The sequence below is a fragment of the Electrophorus electricus genome, chromosome 6, assembly GCF_041902795.1.
Source record: "Electrophorus electricus isolate QZ-2024a chromosome 6, ASM4190279v1, whole genome shotgun sequence".
Taxonomy (NCBI): Eukaryota; Metazoa; Chordata; class Actinopteri; order Gymnotiformes; family Gymnotidae; genus Electrophorus; species Electrophorus electricus.
In genome coordinates, this window is record NC_137502.1 from 37,010,297 (window position 1) to 37,033,918 (window position 23,622).

Consider the following 23,622-nt stretch of genomic DNA (forward strand, 5'->3'; position numbering starts at 1 on the left):
GTCAATATGGACCCAAGTCTCTGAGGACTTTTCTCAACACCTTGCTGAATTTGTGCCACGAATTAAGGCCATTCTGAAGGCAAAAAAGAGTGTATATCTGCCTGCACAACACGGGGGACAGTAAGTAGCCCGCCCACACACACACACACACACACAATTGTATTGCCCTATTTGTAAACACCTTTATGTATTTATCTTTTTTCATTTATCTTCTCATTCATGAGCATTATTTCAGTAATATTGAGGAAGACAATGCAGGACATAACCATGGGGCTGAGTAAGGTTTATCGGTGTAAATCCAGAACTGTGATCCTGTAACAGTCCAAGGCCCAGTAGCTGAGACACAGAGGCAAAACTAGACAACACAAAGAAACTAAACGTAGCAACAACATGAACAGACTCAAGACTTCCACAGAAAAAACACTGGAGCAAAAAGGGAATGCAATTAACAATAACCGACATACTAAAACAGTGTGTGTCTGTGTTACCTCAGTGAACAATAGTTTTTGTGTGTGGGTGTGTGTGTGTTACCTCGGTGACTAGTAGTTTCAGGATGTGTCTGGTGTTCTCTCCTAGCTCTTTTACTCCTCGCCTCTCAGCAGCTTCACACACGCACGCAACATCCGACTCCCACTGTATGTACCCTCTGGACCAGCGAACCAGCTACACACACACACATTCATGCATATACATGTAGTCATATATAGACACATTTACATTTTTGCCATTTGGCAGATTCTCTTATCCATAGCGACTTACAAAAGTGTTGTCATTTTACTCATAAAATGTATCTTAGTACAGTACGTTAGTCTAACATAGTAATGAACTAGAATATTGTTGAAATACAGGGATCAGTGCTGATGTCTAGAAGTGCAAAATACATATAAGCTCATACAATAATAAGTGCAATGATACAATGATACTCAGCATAAGAGCAGGGTCAGTGGTCATCTAAATATTCCACAAATAGATGTATCTTCAGTCTTTGTTTGAAGACTGCAAGGGACACATTGTAATGGCACTCAAACCCAAGACAGATAGGTGATGACCCCGACACTCTGCTGGGTGAGCTACAACACTTTAATGATGGCGGGTCTGTGTGCAAAACAGTTAGATCTTAGAACAGGTAAAACAAGAGAAGTAAAAAAAACAACAGTAGGGAATTGAACCCCGGCCGCTTTGTTGCGAGGCGAATGAGCTCCCGCTAGACTATGGTGGTCAAAGCAATGAAAGGCAACAAAACCGGAGGAAAAACTAAACACCACGCCGAGCATGGAAAAAGGGAAAACAATAGATGCCACGGGAAGAATGGCAGCACCGATGCACTGGGGAAAACCAAACTATCAAACTTCCCAAACAAAACCAGAAACAGGGACGAACTTTAGTGGCTCAGGGGAGCCTCAGGAGAGACAGACTTGAGAGGGAAAACTGGAGAAGATGTGCAAAAGCACAGGCACCCTTTGCAGAGCAGAATAGAGGTGTAGCACAAGGACACACAGACCTCAATACTCAGTTATCAGCTAGGAGCTTGGCTCAAAACTTTAGCAAAGACCCAGCACTGAGTGACTGGGTCACTGGGCTTATATAGACCTAGCCCAGCTGTTGGGCAACAAGCCTGATTGGTAGTGTACCTGACTCGAGGCCTCCCCCTGGTGGCCGGAGGAGGCCTCGGCCTGGTACCAACTCTTACACACATATTGCATTAACGTGTTTTTGGTGACTGGATCACATTCAGTTTCATTTGGCCATATGAAAAGCCAAATGTAAACACCCCAGGATGCAATGTGACTGAACTGTGATCATTTTGCTCAAACCACATTTGGAGGTGGTCAGACATGGAGCTGTCCTGACAGAGGATAGGCAGGATGAAGTTGTCCTGACAGGTGCTCAGTGGTTTACTTCACTTGTAATCGGAAGGTTGCCGGTTCAAGCTCCCCCACCTCCAAATTGCCACAATTGGGCCCCTAAGCAAGGGCCTTAACCCTTAGTTGCTCAAGTTATACTCAGTCATAATTGTTGCTTTAGATAAAAGCGTCAGCTAAATGCTGTAAATGTAAAGACATGAAACACATGTTAATGTAAGGTGTTAACAGGCACACAGACAATATGCATGTAGACATGAATGTGTGTGTGTGAGAGAGAATCTGAATCTTTCATTCACCAAGTATAAGGGATACATTTTGTCATGGTGTCACACCAGACATGAAAGTGCGAGTACAGGTGCAGGTACAATACAGCAGAGAAGGAAAAACAAAAGTAGAAATAGATATGTATGTAGTGTGTGCGCGCATGTGTTCTCACCAGTGTCAGTAAGCTGAGAGTGGCTGGGTGAGTGTGTATTCTCACCAGTGTCAGTAAACTGAGAGTGGCTGGGTGAGTGTGTCTTCTCACCAGTGTCAGTAAGCTGAGAGTGGCTGGGTGAGTGTGTCTTCTCACCAGTGTCAGTAAGCTGAAAGTGGCTGAGTGAGTGTGTGTTCTCACCAGTGTCAGTAAACTGAGAGTGGCTGGGTGAGTGTGTGTTCTCACCAGTGTCAGTAAGCTGAGAGTGGCTGGGTGAGTGTGTGTTCTCACCAGTGTCAGTAAGCTGAGAGTGGCTGGGTGAGTGTGTATTCTCACCAGTGTCAGTAAACTGAGAGTGGCTGGGTGTGTGTGTGTTCTCACCAGTGTCAGTAAGCTGAGAGTGGCAGGGTGCAGTAAGAGACTTTCCCCTGAGTTGAGCAGAGAGTACAGCAGGAAAAGATTCCATGGCTGACACACCACATGCTGGACTATATGAGCACACACAGACAACAGAAAAAATTAAACATAGAGTTTAAGATACTTTATACACACACACACACACACACACACACACACACACACACATACCTAGAGTTGGCCTCCTCCTGTGTAAAAAGTCAATCAGTGATCTCAGACAGTTCACAGACACACCGAGCAGCATCTCCTGCTTCTGCGCATGCACACACGCACACACACGCGCGCACACACACACGCGCGCACGCACACACACACGCACACGCACACACACACATGCACACACACACACACACACACACACACACACACACACACACACAAGTATTGAAATAGCCTTCAACAGTAATGCGAAGAAAAAAACTAAACACTGGAGAGAGCAAAAACAGATATACTGATTGTGTGTGTGTGTGTGTGTGTGTGTGTGTGTACCTGCAGTAGTAAATTCTGCAGGGCTGAAAGCAGACAGACAGTTCCACTGTAGCCCAGTGGATACAGAGATCCATCTACAGGCAGCAAGGGGCGCTGCAGCCCTCCACACTCTGACACACACACCACTGGAGAGGAAAAGTCCACATCCAACATGACCTGCACCAACCGCACACGACACACTAGTTGGAGGGGAGAAGGGGAGAGAGGGGAGGGACAGGGGGAGAGGGAGAGAGAGAGAGAGAGAGAAAGAGAGAAAGAGAGAGTATACAAACAGCCTTTGTCACAACACTTACTGATGTAATGTGTCCAGCATTGAGGCTGAATTAAATATACTGCCTTCTATGATCTCTTATTTGGTCAAGTATTAATACAGTATAATTAAAAACCTTGATCAATATGGCCATCCAACAATGCAGTGCAACAGAGAGGTCTGAAAATTTTATTTTGCTGGTGGCTACTGTCTTTGGACATAAACAAATATAAATGAAATGTTGTTTAAGGTTTTAGATGTTGCAGGTCATTATAAAGAATGTGTGTGTAGGTATGTCTTACTGAGTACTAGGCTGTCAGTGTTTCTTTTGCAGAATGCAAGGGTTTTAACAATACTGTCTAGGTCTAAACGCACACTTTTTTGGACCTGTAACACACACACACACAAAAAGCATATGAAAGCAGTCAACATTGAATGGTTCTGAGAGATGGTGTGTCTGCATGTATGTGACCTCCAAATTCTTTACATAAATTTAAATAAACAGTGGGGTGTGTGTGTACGTGTGTGCACGTGCCTCACCTCTGTGGAGTGTGTGTGTTGCAGGGTAATGACAGAGCTGAAGAGAAGGAGGGAGCAGGAGAGGAGAGGTGGTGGAGGAGAGAGAGGAGTGAGTGATGAAGACTGAGAGACATTCAGTAGAGACTCAAGAACCTCCATCACACCTGTATTACATAACAGCATGGACAGAGCTGATACATACACACACACACACACACACACAAATAAATTAATATATGTATAAGACAACTCTACATAATTTTAGATGCACTTAAATTTTGAACGAGTATGTGTGTGTGCGTGCGTGTTTGTGTGTGTGTGTGCATGTTGCCTTGATCAGTAGTGTGTGTATGTGTGTGTGTATGTGTGTGTGTTTTACCTCGATCAGCAGTGTGTAGAGGAGACATGGCTAGGCAGAAGTAGAGGTAGTTCAACGCTGGCAGCAGAAATTCTGAATTACTGCACCTCATCTTTCCAACAAGATTGCTCACTGTACACACACGTACACACATGCACATACACCCACACACTGCACCATTAGACAAACATGGCCTTTAAAGTGAATCTTCACCCCAGAATGTTAATGGAGCAAAACTGCTCAGTTAAAGGGAACTTTAACTCCAGAGATGTACTGTGCACCACACTGAGCAAATGGATGATTTCTTTAATATTTTCAGTTTCAGTTTTTTGAAGACATCATATTCAAGTTTAAAATCACCTCCTGAAACAGCATGTACCCATGTACTCATCTGAATATGGTCAGATTTTATTTGTAGGTCTTTAAGTTTCAAGTTTCAAGTTTGGTTTATTTGTCACATACATAGTCATACACAGTACAACACGCAGTGAAATGGTGGAGAGTGCTCTGTCCAAACTGAGGAAGAGAACCAGGGGTGCATAGAGAAAAAATATATATATACAGATAAATATATATTCTATGTATGTACAAAAATATATTAACAATGTATGTACAATATATGTATATTATGATTATATACACAATGTACAATGTATATGGTTGAGTATATCATAGTTAAGTGTATGTGAGGCTCAAAAAGTTCACACAAGTGTTTGTGTGCATGTGACCTCACCGTGATAAAGCAGTTTGAAGTCTGTGTTGTCCATGTCTCCCTGATCTGAGGAGCTGTAGTGAACTACACACAACATCTGGAGCACCAGAGACAAGCAACCAGGAACTTGGGGGGACAGAGAGAGAAAAAGTAAGAGAAGGAGACAGAGAGAACGAGTTAGAGGAAAAAAAGGAAAGGTGTGTGTGTGTGTGTCTGTATGTGTGATCCCTCTGCCTGTGCTGTTGTCAGTGCTGTCACAGGTGTCTCTCTGCAGGAGCTGCAGCAGGGCTGGTTTGAGCAGGGCCGAGAGAGAGGGGCTACAATCTTGCTCCGCCTCCAGGTACCGCTGCAACACGCCCACTGCACGCTCTGCTACTGTGCCCTCAGAATCGCAGACTACACTCTAAAGCAGGTAAGAAAGTGTGTGAGAGAGAGAGAGAGAGAGAGAGAGAAACTGATCTCACCAGCAGGATTTGTGCAGTGGTACAGTGAGAGAGACAGCAGAACTGATCTCACCAGCAGCATTTGTGCTATAGGAGGGTTTCTCTCCAACAGCTCCAGCAGGACTGAGTTCTGTTCTGGATCTGAGTGGCTGCATCCCTCCTTTCTAATCAGACTAGGTTCTGATCCACCTGCCAGCCACCCAGCCAGAGCCCTTGCTCCGAAACGCTCGGCCAGTTCAGGGTAGCGAAAGATGAAGCGCAGGAGTGAAGGATGAGGTGAGGAGAGAAGAGAGAAGGAGAAAGGAGAGGAAGACAAGGCCTTAATGATGCTGTTCAGAGGAGTCTAAGAGAGAGGAGGAAGATCTGGTTTAAATGACAGCTCATAATGACAAAACTCCAGTTCACATATTTGGTTGAAAAATATTACCCTGTACCACCATGCACTGTACTACAGTATATTTCACTACATTACACTCCTATTACACTTTGGAATATGGCAATATCATTATAAAATGAAATTTGTTAACCAGTCGAGATCAGGCCTGCTCTTCTTTTGCAGTGTGTTACCCAGTCTAGATCAGGACTGCAGTTGTTAGTGTGTGTGTGTTGCCCAGTCTAGATCAGGACTGTAGTTGTTACAGTGTCTGTTACCAAGTCTAGATCAGGACTGTAGTTGTTACAGTGTCTGTTACCAAATCTAGATCAGGACTGTAGTTGTTACAGTGTGTGTTACCCAGTCTAGATCAGGACTGCTGTCCTGTGTGGCTGTCAGTAGATATAGTGCTGACTGCAGTACTGATGGAGGGAGGGAATCACACTGCTCCTGCATCACAAACATAAAGTGCACTACAGAAGAGAATACGGTAGCATCAGGCAGCAACCTGCAAAACACACACACAGTTTTATGTTCTTTTTTTCAAGAAAGGCATAAAACCAAAACCAAATGTACACATACTGACAAGCAAAGCAAAACAACAGACACACACACACACATACCTGTCTCCATGCACCAGTGAGAGATACAGCAGGTGCAGTAAGCAGTATTGTGTGTTTTGGCTGACTGTTCGAGCCTCACTCAGCATCAAGGGCCACTCACACACTCGACAGCACAGAGACGGCAAACATTCCCGTAATACATACTCCACCTCCTCCACACCTTGGAGCAGGAAGAGAGAGACAAGATCTGTGACAAAACTAATGGAAGAAAACAAACACACACACAAACAAACAAACTGGACTCACTCACACAAATCGCCACCAGCCTGGACAAATGCACACTAACACAAATTTGCACAACCTTGGTGGTGGGTGCTGGTGACAGGGTCTGGCTGTGAAAGCAGACATGTGCAGAGTTTCAGAAGAAAACCACAGCAAGCTGCATTTAGAGATTCGTGTCTGTAATGACACAGAGACCCATCTAAGCAAAAGCTTTTCTTCCCTAAAAGGAAAACTGTCACATTTAAATTTAAATCATTTCCTTTTAAGTCTGACACGCACACAGCACACAAAACATGTGCACTGTATAATGATGAATGCTGTTTGTATTTGTGCAAGACTGTGTGCTGTGTTCTGTACCGATTTCCTGAACACAGTACAGCTTGGTTTTCTACAGCCAGTCGAATGAAACCAGATGAAGCTGAGAGAGAGAGAGCAAGCGAGCGAGAGAGTGTGAGAGAGAGAGAGGATGGGGGGGGAGTAAGAGGAATGAGCAAACACATTAAGTGGGATATGAAGAGGACTGATAAGTATTCCAAAAAACAAGTTTATTTAAACAAACTCTCTAACTGTTCCTGAACTGTGATCTTTTCAGTTTTCTTGTTCTCACCAGTGTGTGTGTGTGTGTGTGTGTGTGTGTGTGTGTGTGTGTGTGTGTGTGTAGGGGTCTCACCAAGCTTGTTAGCAAAGTCGGGCATTAGTGCAGGACAGAGAGAGAACTGCAGAGACAGGATTGAAAACAACAGCTGCAGCACCTGAGGACAGGGGCCTCGCTCACACACCCGCTACACACACATCACATACACACACCTCAGACACACACACACACCACATACACACACCTCAGACACACACACACACACAAAAAAAAGTACTGTGAAGTTAAGAGTAAGAAGAGAAGCGCAGTGACATTACTGTGTACATGTCAGTATTCAAGGTGTGTATCATGGTCTGTGTGTATGTGTGCCTGTGTGTTTGTATCTCATGGTGGATATGTGTGTGTTTAACCCACAGTAACAGTAGGAATGTAGACTGTATCACAGCACTGCAGCAGATGCACACAGAAAGACTGCATCATGTCCTCATTCTGTTTGTCAGGTGCTTTAAACACATTCTCCCTCACATTGACCTCAGTCACACACTCCTCCGCCAGCCTGGACACACACACACAGTCAGTGCTAAATTAATCTAAGATAAGAGCTAGCTGCCTTAAAAAATAGTGAAATCTCCTGAATTGAGTTACCTGCAGGCATCCAGAAAACAGACCAGGGCTTGGATTAAAAGCACTCCTGCTTTAGAAGACTGGCCACCAGAACCGTAAAAACACCTCTAACATGCATACACATGCACAGACAGGGTAATGATCAGGCACCCATCATGAAATATGTAGCAAAGACCAACATGTAAAGCAAAATATATGGCCACACTTACTATGTCCCCCAAACACACACACATACATACTCTGTGTTGTGAGGTAGTGTGTAAGGGCAGCTCTTTGCATCTAGCTGTCACAGTCTCCACAATCCTCTTCAGCTCTCCATAATGCACTGGACTGGACTGATGATGCGTCCTACACACACACACACACACACACACACACACACACACACACACACACACACACACACACACTTATTTATTTGGGTTTTGCTCCCTTATACTATGAGACATAAAATCAAGCTGGATCAGTGGTTTAATGATAATCTGTGCTTGTGTGTTTATTTGTGTGTGTGTGTGTTCAGTCATTTATGTGGTCACCTGAGCAGTGCAGCAGCTGCTCGTGTAGCCTGAGTGGCTACCTGGAAGCAGGATGAGGCCACACCCCCCACCACTACCTCAGCCACGCCCACAAACCCTGGGCTAGTGGGGAACAGACGCACACCTTTTGGCTGCCTGAAAGACACAAAATAATCTTAACGAAATCATAGTTAAATCAGAGATACACAGTGGGATGAAAACCTACCAGTAAAATGTGAATACTGTGTGTGTGATTAAGAGTGTGTGTGGGTGTGTTTCCTCGCAAGTATAACTGTAACCAGCCATAGACACTGTTTGTGTGTGTGTGTTACCTCTCCAGTATAGTTGTAAGTAGCCGTAGACCCTGTTTCTGCACCTCCAGATTAGACAGCTTCAGTGCAGCCTTAAGACTACGAACAAGAGACTCAATGCCTAACACACACACACACACACACACACACACACACACACACACACACACACACACACACACACACACACACACACACACACAGAGTGCTTGTGTCCTCACTAAGGTACCTACGGAGCGTGTGTGTGTGTGTGTCTGTATATATATATATATATATATATATATATATATATATATATATATATATATATATATATATATATATATATATATATATATATAAAAAGACGTAACAAATATTATATATAATATACATATATAAAAACTTAGTACTTATCAACTGTGTTGTTACTTATCAACTGTTATTGTTATTTATCAAATGAGTTGTTACTTATCAACTATGTTGTTACTTATCAAATGTGTTGTTACTTATCAACTGTTATTGTTAGTTATCTACTGTTACTTATCAACTGTGTAATTTATCTTATTACTTATCAATTGTGTTGTTACTTATCAACTGTTTAATTATCAACTGCTTTTACTTATCAACTGTTATTGTTGCTTATCATCCATCGTAGTTACTCATCAATGGTGTTACTTATCAACTGTGTAATTACTTATAAACGGTGTTGTTGTTACATAACTGTATATGCTAAGTATTTTAAATATTGCACTACTATTGATTCATTGAACTTTTTGTACTCTTTACTGTTCTGTATTGTACTTGTGCTCATGTTCTAACTCTTTCTAGGTATCAGCATTGGCTCCTGTATCTAACAGTGTCCTCATTCAATGGTTTCTTGAACGCTAACCTACTGCACTGACTAGTATACATTCTATGAGTAGATGACAAAGTACTTTTGTAAATCGCTCTGGATAAGGGCATCTGCTAAATGCTGACAATATAAATGTAAGGGTAGTTATCAACTTCATTTACATTTCGTAAGCACTGCAGGCATGTTCATGTGTTTCAGTACTGAGGTTAGGGCCACAGAGGAAAGCAGTGTCTCACCGTAGACAGAGTGGCAGTGAGAGAAGAAGAGAGGCTCCTGACAAAGCAGGTGCAGGCAGTCATACACACACCACAGCACCACCTCACTGCTGCTGCTAACACACTCAAACAGGAACTCTATCCCACATAGACAGAGGGTGGCACAGAGAGGAATGAGAAACAGGTAGGTATGCTGACACAACAATGATAAGAATATACAGCTTTTGGAGGGCAAAATGGACCCGTTTCATTTCCAGTAGTTTTAGACAGATTTATCCCCAGCACTGTCACATTCTTAACACTTTAATACTAAAACTCTTTACATGAACTTTACATCGTCAAATTTACATAAACAGCTGAGAAGGCAGGGAATGCAGGGAAGAAGGCAGGGAATGTTTAAGCCATAAAACAGAAGCTGACCTGTAAGAGATGAGTGAACATTCATGTCCTATAACTGTATTTTGTTTTTGTCCTGTATTACTATTGTTTATTTAATGACATTTTGCACTATATTGGACTGTTTGCACTTGTGTAGCATGTTGTCTGTTGCACTGTTGTTTTTATGTTGCAACCATGGTTCTGGAGGAACATTGTCTTGTTTTTGTTGTGTACTTGTATATAGCTGAAATTACAATAAAACCTCTTAAACTTGAAGAATTCTACTTATGATGTAACAATAGCATTTAGCACATTCTGACAACAGCTGTGCAATCCAGAATCCGGGAATACTAGATCATTCCACAAAACTCTCTTGTATAGGTTATATTGGAGAGGTCAGTCCAGGACTTGGGAAAACTGGTACAGTGGTTTGTTGTAAAACTGATTCAGGGCAAAGATGTATAGTATCAGTTCTTCAACTAAATTTGATCTAATGAGATTATGATACTTTGCAACTTACTGCTGGTTTTGTAGTGTCAGTATGTCATGGAGAGCTAATGTATGTCCTAGTATTCCTGTCCCTGATACCAGTGTAGTTACTCTCACAGTCTAAATGCTGCTGTCAACTTCAGAAGATATATATATAAACATTTCACAGTTAAAAAAAAATAAAACGAACATTCCTGCACCGATGAGAGGTTTAAATGTTGCCCTTAGACAGATGGACAAGACACAGTGGAAACCAGCAAGAAGAGTTCACTACCACCTGAAAAACATTCCCACATACTCATTCTACAACCCATTAACAACGTTGAAAAGAAATCTACCACTAGTGTCTGCCTTCACAGATACTGTCTGGCTACTTTTCTTCCATGTTTGGTAAAGTCATTTCATTTGATCAGCTGTAGGGGGCGACACACACGAGGGTGCGAGCCTGAGTGTAGTGCAGTGGTTCTGACCAGGTATGTCCGCCTGTATGAAGGGGGCACAATACTGGCTGGGCGAGTGGACCAGCACAGAACTCACGCACTGAACACTGGCCACCTGCAATGACTCATCACCACTCAGCAGCAGCTGAGAGAGGGAGACGGAGGTGAAAGATGGATGAGAAAGATGGGGGGAAGAGTAAGAGATCATTCAAAAAGACTGAAGTCTGAACACCTTACCAGCAGACAAAGACAGACAAGATAAATTTGCGTGCGTGCGCACATGTGTACCTTCTTTAGGGTGAGTGGAAGAGAGCAGTGCTGCAGTTTGAGTTGGGTACAGTGTGACTCTTCCTCTTCATGCTCCTCTTTCTCACTGTGTGTCTGATTCATCAATAAACACACATTTTCCGCATTCCGTAAAACCAATAACAGCAACCCTAAACACACATACACACACACACAAATGTATTAATGCGCAGATGGTTTCAATAACCATGTAACACTGCCATGCTACTGAATATATCAGACTGAACACTTCTTTCTTACATGCTTATATATCCTCTTTTGTTCTAATATTTTCTTACATTCGAATATTTTTACTATATTTTTGTGCTTATACTCCTGACATACAAAATTTTTTATTTCTCTAGTATTTTTTCTCTTTCCCTCTCTCCCCCCACCTATCCCTCTATATACCCCTCCACTCAACACTCCCTCTCCCCCCTCTCTCACCGAGGCTGTTAATGGTGAGCTGGAGTGAGCTGGCATGTGTGAGTGTTTGCAGCAGTAACACACACACTCTGTCTCTGAGCGTGTGAGACACAGACTGGACTGCAGCCTCAGACGCCCACACCCCACGCAGCACATAACACACTGCAGCCTTAAGCTCCTCATCAGGGTTCAGCAATCGTAAACACACAGCCTCTAGCACACACACTGGGGAGAGCGAGTGAGAGCGAGAGAGAGAGACGCAAGACAGAGAGATGCACGGGGACAGAAAGGAGACAGAGAGACAGAGAGAGAGAGAAAAGAGTGAGAGCGAAAGTGACAGAAAGAAAGACAAAGGGGTCAGAGGCAGAGAGGGAAATAAATGTATCAATATTAAAAAAACAGTCTAGAATATCCAGTGTGTGCTACACTTATTCATAATCATATCAATTTGTTGTGTGTGTGTGTGTGTGTGTGTGTGTGTGTCTTACAGTGGACTGTGGTCAGCATTAGGGCTACATCAGGAATTGCATCCACCAGTTTCCCCAGAAACGTGACACACAGGAGAAAACCCCTCACACCAGCTCCCTCACACAACTCAGAGAGAAAGAGAGACAGAGAGAAACATGGAGAGAGAGAATAGAAAGATGGAGAGAGAAGAAAGAGAATAGAAAGCGTGAGGCAGACATAACAGCTACAGAGCAGGGCATGTCTCTGTGTGTGTGTGTTTGTGTGTGTGTGTGTGTGTGTGTGTGCGCGTGTGTCTCACCTGTGTTTGAAGTTCATGTAGAACATGTTGCACAAGCTTTTCCTTCTTCACTTCCAGCAACAGTTGAACCAGCACTAACACAGGTGCACACAAACACATACAAATACACACACACACGTGCAGGTTTATTTTATCTCATGCTGAAAGTTACAGAGTGCAGTGCTCCCTGCCATGACCATCAATAACATTAGAGAAATAATATATAACAGTAGAGACTTGACCTACAGGAGTGGTCTATAATGATAGAGACATGGTCTATAATGGTAAAACTACGGTCTATAATGTTACTTCATAGACAAAAATAGGCGTCTATGATGGTACAGATGTGGTTTATATAAGAGGGCTTCTGTAGCATTTGAAAGGTGGTCTATAATGGTACAGTTGGTCTGTCAGGATAGTGATAAGGGCTACAGTGGAAGAGCTGTAGTCTGTAATGCTACTGAGATTATGGCTGTGTTCGAAATATTCTACTACATAGTACTTACATACTGACTGTGCCCCAAATCAGTACTCTTTTTTGAGTTCTTTTCCAGTACTCAAAAGATACCCAGATGATATGCTACTCCAGCCAAATATTCTAGTACATGACCAGAGCTATCTTCATGTGTACTCTAACCTGTCATGTTAAATGGTGGCAAAGAATCTCTCAAAAGTGGGTGGAACCTTCATACGTTGATGTGACCTCATAGTATTGTTTGCGTTTTTCACATACTGGACACTATACTGCAGACTACAACAGGGACCAGTATCCCATATATACTGAGTACATTACACTGTATACAGTAATGTAGTATGCCATTTCAAACAGATGTCATTTTTCTTTGTGTCCTCTCACCTTGCATGACTTTTTCTAGTGTGGCTGGTTCTCCAACAGACTGTAGCATCTCTGTAGTGGATGAAACATAAGAGAATATGGGAGGAAACCTAACCCACCCAATACCCTGCTGATTCAGGGAACTGTTAAGAGTTGCTAGTTTATTAGCAGTACAATATATAGTCCCCTACAGTTTATTACAAGAGAACACTCCTACCACCTTTCTAAGTAGGAGGTGGGGAGTGTGTCTTACTCAGTAAGGACGTGAAATACAGAGGGGATGTGTCTTACTCAGAAAGAAGGACATGAAATACAAAGGCGGCCTGTCTTACTCAGTAAAGAGGATGTGAAATGCAGAGGGGGTGTGTCTTACTCAGTAAGGAGGAGGTGAAATGCAGACACACCCTTTCGTCCTGCTCCAGGATCTCCCTCATGACCCCAGCACTCTTCAGAAGCTCCCCAACACCCGTCAGTGCCACAGACCTCCGCACAGTCTACAGCAGCAACATACACAACACCCTCAAAACAGAGTCTAGAACAGCTGAGCCACAAAACTGAGTCCAGACAGTCTAGAACAGCAATGTTAGACCACAAATCAAACTGCTGTTAGCTTACTAGACAGTTCCTACTTCCATACAACCAGCACGAGCTACTGACTAAACAGCAAAACAATTTAAGTGGACAGTTCACAGAAGGCCTAAAACTAGTTTTAAAACAAAAAGGTAAATATTACCGAGACATCCTCTCTGTCCATCATTTCTATAACGCAGGCGATACACACCATTGCACCGTCACAAGCTCCCGCGCGTACAGACCACCTCGGATCGTGTCTGAGGTGAATTTTCTCATAGGTAACGTCCACCGTCGTCATTTTTATTTTGAAGCAATTTACTCACCATGGAGTAATTTACCTAAAGATTTACCTCACAATGTATACATTAGGGATAATGCAAAGAGCTAGCTAGGTTACAAAAGCTGCTGGTTTCCCTTTTAATTCAGGTACCTAGCTAGGCAGCTAGCTAGCTAACGTTAACTTAGTTAACGTAGTTCGTTGGTTAGCTCGATGTTCGACCGTATCATTGCAACTAAAAAAAAAGAATAAAGAAACATTTCAATTCCTGTGGTGCAGTAGGCTACTTTTATATCCGTACATTCGTGAGTTCATAGATAACGCCAGCCAGGCCAAAACACGCTCCATTTCCTGCTGGTTAACTTTAGCTGTGACCGTTTGGCTTAGCCGCACGCGATCTAGATCCCGACAGTCCAGCGACGCGCACGAGGTGAAGACGTATGGCGTCGTCAGGATCCGCGAGCGTTGTGGCAATTACATAATTGAATTACCTTATTAAATCTAAATCCTGTCATACATGCCTCGTCATTGCGTGGAATAATGTTTTGACACACATACACACAATGTCTTGACACATTGTCTTTTATTTATTGATTTAGCGTTAAAGAAAGGGGATCTGTCCACAGCTACCTTTAAACAACGTTTCGCAAATAATTATGTTAGAGTATCCACCAATTTCTTGAAAGCAAAAGGGAATTGCAGGTTCAGACAATTTAGAATGCACATGATAAACGTTTTCCGCAATATGTTTAAAATTAAATGTTGCAAAATGAAGACGCTTCCACAAGAAATAGCCACCATAAACCATCCACTAAACTGATACATTTGTGACATACTGACTGGACTGCCTTAGTGTAACATTTTGTGTATAAACAGAAAATAAAACAAAAATCCAAATGTTTTGTCTACATAACAGTTTTCTAAAGGTAGTCCAACTAAACATATACTAGGCCATATTATGGATAAACAAATATGTAGGCCAGAGGCGTGAACAAGCAAGATCCAGGGAATAAAATTATCCTGAGCCCGAACCAACTGAAACCTGAAACTAGATCACAACTGCAGTGATACTGACTGGGAGCTTTGTTGCTTGAGGCTGTATCGCTGTTAAATGCCGTTTTCATGTATTTACACCGACTACTACAAAATACAATAAAATAATGTATACTGAGCATGGTTTGTCTCATTGGATTATCATCTGGTTGGTTAAGGTAGGCTCTGAGTTCACTTACCTTTGTCTTAGATTCTGTGAAATTCAAGGCTTGTTGTCTAAACCTAGTTGTTAGTTGCTTGGTAGCAGTAATTACTACAGGTGTAGTTTTGCCCTGACCTTAGGTGTGAATTGAGGGGCGGGCTCAGCACTTATTGAATTGAGTTAAATTAGGACAACTCTGCTACTGACACATGTCTGTAGCAGTAATCAACATCTGGAGGAGGTTTGGTGGTGTTCTCAATCAGTTCATCTACATCTGACCTACAGGACTTCACAAACTCAGTTAAGTATCTTCTCATATTATCTCAATCCTTTATCTCATACATTCACAAATCAAGCATCTGAAATGTGCTTCACAATTCCTGTCCACATATCCCACAGGTCTCCTCGACACAATCATAGACGTCACAATCTCAGCAACCTCACTGACTCACAACGCTTCACACCATCACATATCGTGGTGGCAGGAGGGCTCTGGAATTGCCAATCTGCTGTCCAGAAGGCTGACTTCATCTCAGCATTAGCATCCCTCCACTTCCTCCACTTCCTGGCTCTGACAGAAAAAATGGATCACTCCTGAGAACTCTGCAACTCTGGCTGCCCTGTCCTCTGCCTTTTCATTTACGCATTCTCTGAGGCGTCTTGGCAGGGGTGGTGGTACAGGTTTACTAATGTCTCGAGAGTGTCGTTTCACTCCACTTTCCTTCTCTACACTTTCCATCTCCTCTTTTGAATTTCATGCCATTACAGTGTCTTTCCCCACCAAACTTCTTATCATTGTCATCTACCACACTCCAGGTTCCCTAGATCATTTCATTGATGAGTTCGTCATCCTTCTGAGTCATTTCCCCATTGAAGGAAATCCACTCATTCTCCTTGGTGACTTCAACCTTCCATCAGACAAGCTGCATTCCTCTTGCATCCTTCCGCTGACAGTATTTGCCCTCACCCTCAACCACTCTCCTCTGACTCACAAAGCGGGCAATGTTCTGGACCTGATCTTCACCAGTACCACCACAACATCAGACATTGCAGTTGCCTCCCTACACCTCTCGGACCATCACTTTGTATCCTTCTCTCTCTCCCTTCCTTCTCTTTCCATACAGTCCTCTCCAACATGTTCCTCCTTCCTCCGTCGCAATCTGCACTCCATAACTACCTCTTCCCTTACTTCTACTATTTTGTCCACCCTTTCTCACCCTGACTCTCTGTCCTCTCTTTCTTTGGATACAGTTACAAATACTTTCATTTCTACATTCTCCTCATTAATGAATCTTCTGTGCCCTCTCTCCTCTAGACCCGCTAAGTCCTCCCCACCTGTCCCCTGGCTAACAGAAACACTTTGCTGCCACAGGAAAGAACTAAGGACTGCAGAGAGGTGGTGGAGGAAATCTCGCGTAGATTCAGACCTTAGCTCATACAAGTCTCTCCTTTCCAAGTTCTCACTGGAAGTAACATCTGCAAAGTCATCCTACTACAGAGAGAAATTCGAATCATCATCATCTGATCCACGCAAGCGCTTCACTATTTTTTCTTCTCTCCTTAATCCTCCCCCTCCCCCTCCTTCCTCATCTCTTACTCTGGAAGATTTTATCACCTTCTTTGAGGAGAAGGTTGCAGCAATCCACCAGTCCTTTTCCTCTGTTCCCACTCCTCCAACCAATGTGCATTCCCCAACATCCAACTCTCTGACTTCTTTTTCTCCTCTCTCCTCAGATGAAATTCTTCAACTCCTGGCTTCCAGCAATCTGACTACATGTCCACTGGATCCAATATCTTCTGCTCTGTTCCAGACAATCACAAGAGATCTGCTTCCTTTCATCTCTGTCATCATCAACAACTCCTTATCTTCTGGATACGTGTCTACTGCATTCAAAACCGCCAGGGTGGTACCAATCCTCAAGAAGGCCACACTTGACAGCTCCAGCATTACCAACTACAGACCGGTATCACTTCTTTCTTTCCTCTCAAAAGCCCTTGAACAAGCAGTTTATAATCAATTGTCTCTTTTTCTCACCCAGAACCAGCTGCATGATCCCAATCAGTCTGGCTACAAACCGGCACATTCTACAGAAACGGCCCTCATAGCGGTGACTGAGAAACTTCATGCCGCTAAAGCTGCCAAACAGTCATCTGTTTTGATTCTTCTAGACCTTTCAGCAGCCTTTGACACAGTGAACCACAACATTCTTCTATCTGTTCTTTCCATGCTTGCTGTGACTGGCTCTGCTTGGAGATGGTTTCAGTCCTATCTGGATGGATGGTACTATCAAGTGACATGGAGAGGATCCACATCCAAACCGTGTAGACTCTCCACTGGTGTTCCACATGGCTCAGTATTGGGCCTCCTTCTCTTCTCTTTGTATACTCGTTCTTTTGATGATGTAATATCTTCTCATGGTTTCTCCTACCACTGCTATGCCAATGACACTCAATTATTTCTTTCTTTTCCACCCTCTGACACACAGGTCTCCAGACATATCTCGGCATACTTGACTGACATTGCGTCATGGATGACAGCCCCCCACTTTAAGCTCAACCCCAGTAAAACTGAGCTTCTGTTCATCCCAGATACTCCCAACCCTTACCATGACCTCACTGTTTCCTTTGAGAACTCCCTGGTATCACCATCCGGAGCTGCCCGTAGCCTGGGCGTAACTTTGGACAACCAGTTGTCGTTCTCAACTCATGTTTCTAATCTAACCCGGTCTTGGAGATTCCTCATTTGTAACATACGAAGGATTCGACCCTTTCTTTGGCAGGAAGCTACCCAGGTGCTTGTGCAGTCTCTTGTGATCTCAAAGCTAGACTACTGCAACTCGCTACTTGCTGGTCTTCCTCTAAGAGCCATCAAACCTCTACAACTTGTCCAGAATGCAGCAGCACGACTGGTCTTCAATCTTCCGAAGTTCACACGTTACTCCACTGCTGCGCTCCCTTCATTGGCTCCCTGTAGCTGCACCCATCAGATTTAAAACCTTGATGCCTGCCTACAAATCCAAAAATGGACCAGCCCCTTCATACATGACGTCAATGGTCAAAGCCCGATCTGTACCTCAAGTACAGCTCGGCTTGAAATACCTTGCTTGAGGTCTCATGGACGACAAGCATCAAGACTATATTCTGTCCTGGCTCCAAGATGGTGGAACGAACTCCCGCTTGCTGTCCGGACAGCAGAGTCCCTCACAGTCTTCAAACGCAGACTGAAGTCCCATTTATTTTCAGAATATTTAAAGGACAACTGACACTGTTCCCTTATTGACTGACTAATTTAGAACTTATTGTAGGGCACTATTTATGTTTTTTAACAAACTCTAGCACTTATTGTTTATAGCACTTATCATTGTTTAAGATAGACCTTATGTATTTTACACTTTTAGGTATCAGCATTCATCCCTGTATTCTACAGTATTCTAGTTCATTGGTATGTTTAATTCTAACCTACTATACTGTACTTGGATATATTCTATGATCTCGGACAACGATGAGAGGGCCTACCTGGAGGAGATTAAACACCTGGAAAACTGGTGCCAGGAAAATAATCTCCTGCTAAACGTCAGCAAGACAAAGGAGCTGATTGTGGACTTCAGCAAGAAGCAGGAGCAGCACTACCAACCTGTGAGGATCAATGGAACCAATGGAGAGATTAGATAGTTTCAGGTACCTTGGAGTTGACATCTTGCAGGACCTGTCCTGGTCCCACCACACCAACTCCCTGGCAAAGAAGGCTCGTCAGCTGCCTAAGAGACTTCAGACTGCCCTCCAAGGTACTGCGGAACTTCTACACCTGCACTATTGAGAGCATTCTCAGGGGGAACATCACAGTCTGGTTTGGGAACAGCACCAAGCAGGACAGACAAGCACTCCGAAGGGTGGTGCGTTCAGCAGAGCGCATCACTCATACGGGGCTTCCTGACCTGCAGACCATCTATTACAAGCGGTTCCAGACCAAGGCCAGGAGGATTGTGAAGGAGCCCACCCATCCCAACAATAGGCTCTTCTCTCTGTTGAGGTCCGGGAAGCGCTTTCACTCGCTGAAGACCAAAAAAGAGAGACTGAAGAGGAGCCTCTTCCCACAGGCAATTCGGGCCCTGAATCAGGGAAACTGATAAACTGTAGGGACCACCACCACCATGTGACTGTAAATCTGTAAATTTGTAAGCTGGAATTGTACATTGTGTACATATCCATTTGTACATTGTGAATATACATATTATATATATATTGTACATGCATTGTTATATTATTATTATTTTTTTTTTTTGTGTATATATATATTTCTCTCTTTATACCGTGTATGTACATGACAAATAAACCAAACTTGAATTTGAATAAATGACAAAGTCGCTGTGGATAAGAGCGTCTGCTAAATGCCATAAATGTAAATGTAAATGAGCACAGCTGATGTTCTGGTAACCTCAGAACCACAGTCAGCAGCAGCAGCTCTCTCTCTCTCTCTCTCTGAATATTAACAGTGTGCTATTACAACAACATTGGCCTATTATTTCTAGGGTTAGAGTTATACTACCGTTTGGGTGCATCTTATTGCCAGTTGTACCTTTATTGCCAGCTGCCACAATAGCAGTTGATCAATAGCATGAAAATAAATAAAATGCGCCCCGCGCGGTTGCTTGGGGGCGTGGTTGGTGCACGAGCTGCCACACGTAAATATAACTTGGAGACGTCGGTCTGCAAGACATTAAGGTAGATCTCGGATTTTATATTCTTGACAAAGGAAATTCTTGGAAGGGATTGAATTTAAACATATCTCTCGATTAAACTTGTTTGCAATGCTACAAACATGCATACTGGTATCATTAGAAATAAGTCATTTTATTCTCTTTACTCTCTCAAACACACACTCATGCACACACACTAGAGTTTAACTTATTTGGATGTTGGCTATGAAAACGAAGTTGGTTTCACTAATGGCAAGAGAAAGAATAACAAAGTCCAGAGTTTCTCAGGCCCTGTCAGAATGTTAATAATGCTCAATCAGTTGCTTCTGTGTGCACTGAATTCATGTCTGAGAAACTGGCAAGATGAACACAGATTTTCCATATGTCTTTTATTCTCTCCTATTAATTAACTGCCAGTTCTCACAATTCTGATGAGTTTTCGTCAGTTGCTGTCCTATTATAAACACTTTCCACCCGGACATTAACCACATACTCACATAGTTTTTAATGAGATAAAGCTGCTGTAATGCTTTTTTGTATATGAAATCACAGTTTCCCTCAAAGCTCAGGTGGGTGTCCAGAACCGTACTGAGATATTTAAAATTACTCACTGTCTCTATCGGCAAACCCTTAATTTCTACTGGTAGAGATTCATTTAATTTCACTTAATTTCCCCTGCACATGAAGTAATCTCCTTTGTCTTCCCTACAGTGATGTGCAATTCCGGTTACACACCACTCTTGAAAGGCAGTGACATAATTTAAATATTGTTAAAATGTGCATCATTTTATGTTTATAAACATATAAACACAGCACAGACTAATTTAGCTTGATAACCACTGATGGGCTTTTATCTTACTTTAGAATAATAACACAAACTCATTTGGTGACCTTGGAGTAAATGTGTAAATAATTATTAATTTCTCTGTGTGTCTTTCTCTCTCTGTCTGTGTTTTTAATACCACATTTCTAATCAACATCCTCTTCCTGTTTCTGTATACCTTGTTACATATTTCTCTACTTACCCCTCCACTTCCCTCTCTTTTCCGTATCTTTCCACCATAATGTCTGCATCTATCAGGAAACTCCCTCAGAGGAGGCAATCTTTAGGCCTTAGAGTGATGGTCAGCGACTCACCCACCGAAGGGGAAGAGTCTGAATTCAGCAAACATTCTAGCAAAACAGTAGCTAATGTAAGAATCAACTATCTTCCCACTCACAATAACATTCTCCCCACCTACAAAAACATGCCCTCCACTCACAATAACATTCTACCCACCCACAGTGTCATTCTCACCACCCACAGTATCATTCTCCCCACCCACAGTAACATTCTCCCCACCCACAGTAACATTCTCCCCACCCACAGTATCATTCTCCCCACCCACAGTAACATTCTCCCCACCCACAGTATCATTCTCCCCACCCACAGTAACATTCTCCCCACCCACAGTATCATTCTCCCCACCCACAGTAACATTCTCCCCACCCACAGTATCATTCTCCCCACCCACAGTAACATTCTCCCCACCCACAGTAACATTCTCCCCACCCACAGTATCATTCTCCCCACCCTCAGTAACATTCTCCCCACCCACAGTATCATTCTCCCCACCCACAGTAACATTCTCCCCACCCACAGTAACATTCTCCCCACCCACAGTATCATTCTCCCCACCCACAGTAACATTCTCCCCACCCACAGTATCATTCTCCCCACCCACAGTAACATTCTCCCCACCCACAGTATCATTCTCCCCACCCACAGTAACATTCTCCCCACCCACAGTAACATTCTCCCCACTCACAGTATCATTCTCCCCACCCACAGTATCATTCTCCCCACCCACAGTATCATTCTCCCCACCCACAGTATCATTCTCCCCACCCACAGTATCATTCTCCCCACCCACAGTAACATTCTCCCCACCCACAGTAACATTCTCCCCACCCACAGTATCATTCTCCCCACCCACAGTATCATTCTCCCCACCCACAGTGACATTCTCCCCACCCTCAGTAACATTCTCCCCACTCACAGTATCATTCTCCCCACCCACAGTAACATTCTCCCCACCCACAGTAACATTCTCCCCACCCACAGTATCACTCTCCCCACCCCCAGTAACATTCTCCCCACTCACAGTATCATTCTCCCCACCCACAGTAACATTCTCCCCACCCTCAGTAACATTCTCCCCACCCACAGTATCATTCTCCCCACCCACAGTAACATTCTCCCCACCCACAGTATCATTCTCCCCACCCTCAGTAACATTCTGCCAACCCACAATAACACAGTCACAGTCACTATACCTGCAGAGCAACAGCACAATCTGAGCATAATAGTATAATCTGACAACTGTATGAGTCTCTCTCCACCTCATCATGTCTTTTTCTGCCTCTAACCTCTCCCTCCATCTCTCTCTCTCTCTCGCTCTCTCTCTCGCTCTCTCTCTCTCTCTCTCTCTCTCTCTCTCTCTCTCTCTCTCTCTCTCTCTCTCTCTCTCTCTATCTCTCTCTAAAGTATGCATCTCTCTGGCAGGCTGTGGAACGTGGGGACACTCCGGCAGTGCGGCCCCTGCTGTGCGTGAGTGACAGAGGAGACAGGGATAGTGAGGATATGCGAGAAAGAACAGTGTGAATGAACAGGGGCTCGTCCCTCTGGACATAGCCATCCTTACTCACAATTCCGTACTCATCCAGTTGCTTGTGAAGGCAGGAGCAAGGCAAAACCCAAATGGTGAGTGACAGCTATCCGGCGTACTGTACTAGTACACTATTATACTACTACCATACTCACTACATTAACATGCTAATATATTGCCGACTGAGATACTTTCTTAACATAATGTTGTTATAATATCATACCATAATGCCACGCTGCCTAGCATACTACTATACTCTCTCGTACCACCAAACAAGAGTTAGGTCCTACGGACATATTTGCATTTGTTGCTGGTTTTACACTCTAATCCTGCCTTTAGTGATCAAACCATCTGAGTGGTCAGTGAAGTTGGATATACTTGTCTCATTGGCTAAACAGAAGGTGGAGGAGAGTAGGGCAGACCTGTCAGTCAGAGCGAGGGTGGGGCTACAAGCCCAGGCCCACACCCAGAGACGGCTCGATGTCTGGACTCTCCGACAGGGCTTGTACACACGCATGAGAAAGAAAGTCCACATGATGGCTACAAACACACACACACTCACACACACAAACACACACACACTCACACACACACACACACTCACACACACAAGCACACAAGACTCACACACAAACACACACACACTCACACACACACAGTGTACATGTTTAGTACTGCGACTCCTGTGAAATAGAAGTCTTGAGTCTTTCCACTCTAGAGCCCCCCAGTGTTGCTGCCCTCCTGATCATGCGTGAGAGTGCTTTGAGTGTGTCCATCAGAAAACCAGTGGGATGTGAATCCAGCCTCATCACCACTTACAAGGGTGTGTGTGGATAAGTGTGTGTAGGTTGAA

General features: G+C 43.5%; 1 protein-coding gene across 1 annotated transcript; it reads right to left on the reverse strand.

Moving 5' to 3' along the window:
- Positions 1 to 423: 423 nt before the first annotated feature.
- Positions 424 to 14,250, reverse strand: mei1 (meiotic double-stranded break formation protein 1). The gene is made up of 29 exons (XM_081716752.1): positions 14,113 to 14,250; positions 13,753 to 13,873; positions 13,401 to 13,451; positions 12,566 to 12,639; positions 12,288 to 12,393; positions 11,821 to 12,024; positions 11,377 to 11,525; positions 11,119 to 11,233; positions 9,803 to 9,919; positions 8,753 to 8,852; positions 8,442 to 8,576; positions 8,145 to 8,253; positions 7,927 to 8,012; positions 7,696 to 7,837; positions 7,357 to 7,468; positions 7,044 to 7,104; positions 6,766 to 6,863; positions 6,465 to 6,624; positions 6,202 to 6,349; positions 5,542 to 5,811; positions 5,260 to 5,428; positions 5,047 to 5,151; positions 4,335 to 4,445; positions 3,977 to 4,146; positions 3,739 to 3,823; positions 3,187 to 3,365; positions 2,869 to 2,950; positions 2,662 to 2,768; positions 424 to 663 (listed from the first exon to the last, which is right to left on the reverse strand). The coding sequence occupies exons 1-29, from the start codon at positions 14,248 to 14,250 to the stop codon at positions 490 to 492; spliced, it is 3,678 nt and encodes a 1,225-aa protein (XP_081572878.1). The 3' UTR covers positions 424 to 489.
- Positions 14,251 to 23,622: the final 9,372 nt, after the last annotated feature.